Source organism: Agrilus planipennis, unplaced genomic scaffold (genome assembly GCF_000699045.2).
Source record: "Agrilus planipennis isolate EAB-ADULT unplaced genomic scaffold, Apla_2.0 scaffold117, whole genome shotgun sequence".
Taxonomy (NCBI): domain Eukaryota; kingdom Metazoa; phylum Arthropoda; class Insecta; order Coleoptera; family Buprestidae; genus Agrilus; species Agrilus planipennis.
The window spans coordinates 14,046-16,676 of NW_020438912.1; the positions used below are offsets into that span (position 1 = coordinate 14,046).

Sequence of the window (2,631 nt, forward strand, 5' to 3'; positions counted from 1 at the left end):
ATATATATAAAAATTTACTTTAAGCGAAGCGTTTTAATTAACAAGAGGAGTAGCAGTCTGGTCTTCCTTATTGTCAAGTCATTTAGACGTTATTTGTCCTAATTTAACTCAAGTTTTTTGACTTGTGATATGTGGTCCCAATTCATACGACGCAAATAATGCAAAAAATCGATTGAAAGTAAAAACTAAACTAAACAAGTTCATAACTTTCGATGGCATTTTTTAAAAATGTAAAGTTTTTATATTTCTAGAAACATTAAGAAAGTATCCTTCCGTCTCTACACTGGTCAGAAAATGTGCACAAGATTATCACGTAGAAGGCACCAATGTGGTCATCGAAAAAGGCGTAATAGCATGCATATCGATTTTGGGGATACACATGGATCCAGAATATTATCCCAACCCGGAAGTGTTCGATCCTGAACGATTTACTGAAATAAATAAAAGTAAACGACCTGCGTGCACGTATTTGCCATTTAGTGATGGACCCCGAAATTGCATAGGTTAATGCACACATGGTGGAGGTAGTTCAAAATATCATGAACCTTATCTTTGGGTAGCGTGGTGACAGAAACTCACGTCGTTCATTGATTTTTACATTTCTACCTCTACAGACTATTAGCCGTCACTGTTATCAGAAGCTTTATTCCTGGTTGCATATAGAGTCGCATTGTTAACAGTCAATATCCTAAGGTCTTCATGATATTTTGAACTGTAGCCATAATATATGACTTTTAGATTGACTCCTAATAAGACTATGTTGAAAACGTACATAAATTTAATCTCTCAATTAATATTACACCTTTTTAGTCCAACAATTTAACCATCTGCAAATTGTTTTTAGGTATCAAATTTGGATTACTGCAACTGAAATTTGCCTTAGCAAATATTTTGAAAAATTTTAAGTTTTCTATTAATTCGAAAACTGGAATACCTGTAATGGATTCGAAAGCGTTTACATACAGATTTTCTAGTGATATATACGTTGACTTTGAGAAAATTTAAGCACAGATGTACTATTAACAATCATTAATTAGTAATAAGTAAATAAAAATATATTTATATATGGTTGGTGCAGAAAAGTTTAATTGGATTGCCTTTCACACAGAGTCTTGATTGGTGATTGTATTGGGTCACCCAATTTAAAGACTACTTACTATTCAAGGATCTTTGTAATTTTACTGTTAATATTATATCTCCAAGATGTATAAAAATTCAATTACGTTATACAAGCTGGGAAATCAATGTGTTTTATAAAAACATAGCGATGGTTTTACATATATAGGGGAGAGGTGGCATGAAAGGGACACGTATTGAAAAGGTCAGCTCAAGTTACGGGCAAACAACAAATTTTCTCGGGATAGAAATACTTTTGTTGTGTGATAACATCGATTCACACTAATTTGCACCAAAATTCACGGTCCTGTCTCTTCACTGACGCGAGTATTGCGTGCTTGTGAATTTTTTCATGCTCAAAAGTAAATTTTTTTTAATAATTTCCAAACTTTCTGTAGTGTGTACCAAATAGTTAATTGAACTGCCTGCAATTGTCCGTAATAAGTTATTTATTCAATTTGAAATAAACAATAGGTAAGATACGTTTTAGATGAAATGGTAACAGTAGAGGTTAGATTTTTAAATTTTGTGTAATAGTCATTAAAGGGACACAACAAACGGTTATGAAAGGGACGTCCCCTTCATAGCTGACCCTTTCGTGGTTGGCAATATTTTCTTAAGTTAATGATGTCTCTTTCACCACAAATCGCTCACAGTCACCTCAAAACATCGCTGGTCCTAACGAAATTTTTAATAAAGTAAGTGCAAATAATAAGTATCTTATAGATAATTTCACTCAAAATGAATTTATTACAAATGTCGAAGAAACGCAACCCAGACCTTCCAATGCTGTAGAAGTATATACTGAATCTATTAATCCTAGTAAGCAACAGATTGAACCTTCTACATCAAATGAACCACGGTCTGGATCTTCCAATAGTGAAGTGACGCATTTTGCGTTTTAAATCCACCACACCCTACGCTAACTCCAGAGCAGATTAGGCCGTACCCTAAAGCTACAGCTCGAAAAATAGGAGAAAAGAAACGCAAAGTCAAAACGCCAATTATAACTGAATTCCCAGAAAAAGATAATTACTTTTAGAAAATGTGATAGATATATTAAAGAAAGACACACTCCGAGACAATAAATAAAGTTTAACGCAAGTAAGGCGAATTATCAAAGACAATTCAGCAGTAAAGGAATCGAGCAACATCAAAATTAACAATCAAAAAGTAAATTATTAATTTCTAATTTTTTTGAGAAATGTAGTCTTGCAGCACACGTGCACGTACCTATTGATTAATAATCAGTACGTGTATCGCAAAGTACAAGCTGATTTTCCTTGTTATTGGGTATTGTCCCTTTCATAAACCATCGTGTCCTTTTCAATACACTCTATTAATGAAAGTGACAAAATACATAAGTTTAAAAAATATACAACTAAGGATAAAGAATGGTTTGTTGTTTTGTCCTATTTCGATACTGACATAACTGAGCTTCCTAATTTTGTTTAATTTAATTACTAGGATCCTCGAAACAAAAATGTCCCTTTCATGCCACCTCTCCCCTAAATA

General features: G+C 33.1%; 1 protein-coding gene across 1 annotated transcript in view; it reads left to right on the forward strand.

Moving 5' to 3' along the window:
* LOC108737488 (probable cytochrome P450 6a23) overlaps window positions 1-1,074 on the forward strand; it is a 9,369-nt gene extending 8,295 nt beyond the window's left edge. Inside the window, exons 5-6 of the mRNA XM_018470351.2 lie at window positions 252-503; window positions 845-1,074. Coding sequence (XP_018325853.2) covers window positions 252-503; window positions 845-1,005 — 413 coding nt within the window. The 3' untranslated portion in view covers window positions 1,006-1,074. The remainder of the gene's footprint in view (window positions 1-251; window positions 504-844) is intronic.
* The last annotated feature ends 1,557 nt before the right edge of the window (window positions 1,075-2,631 follow it).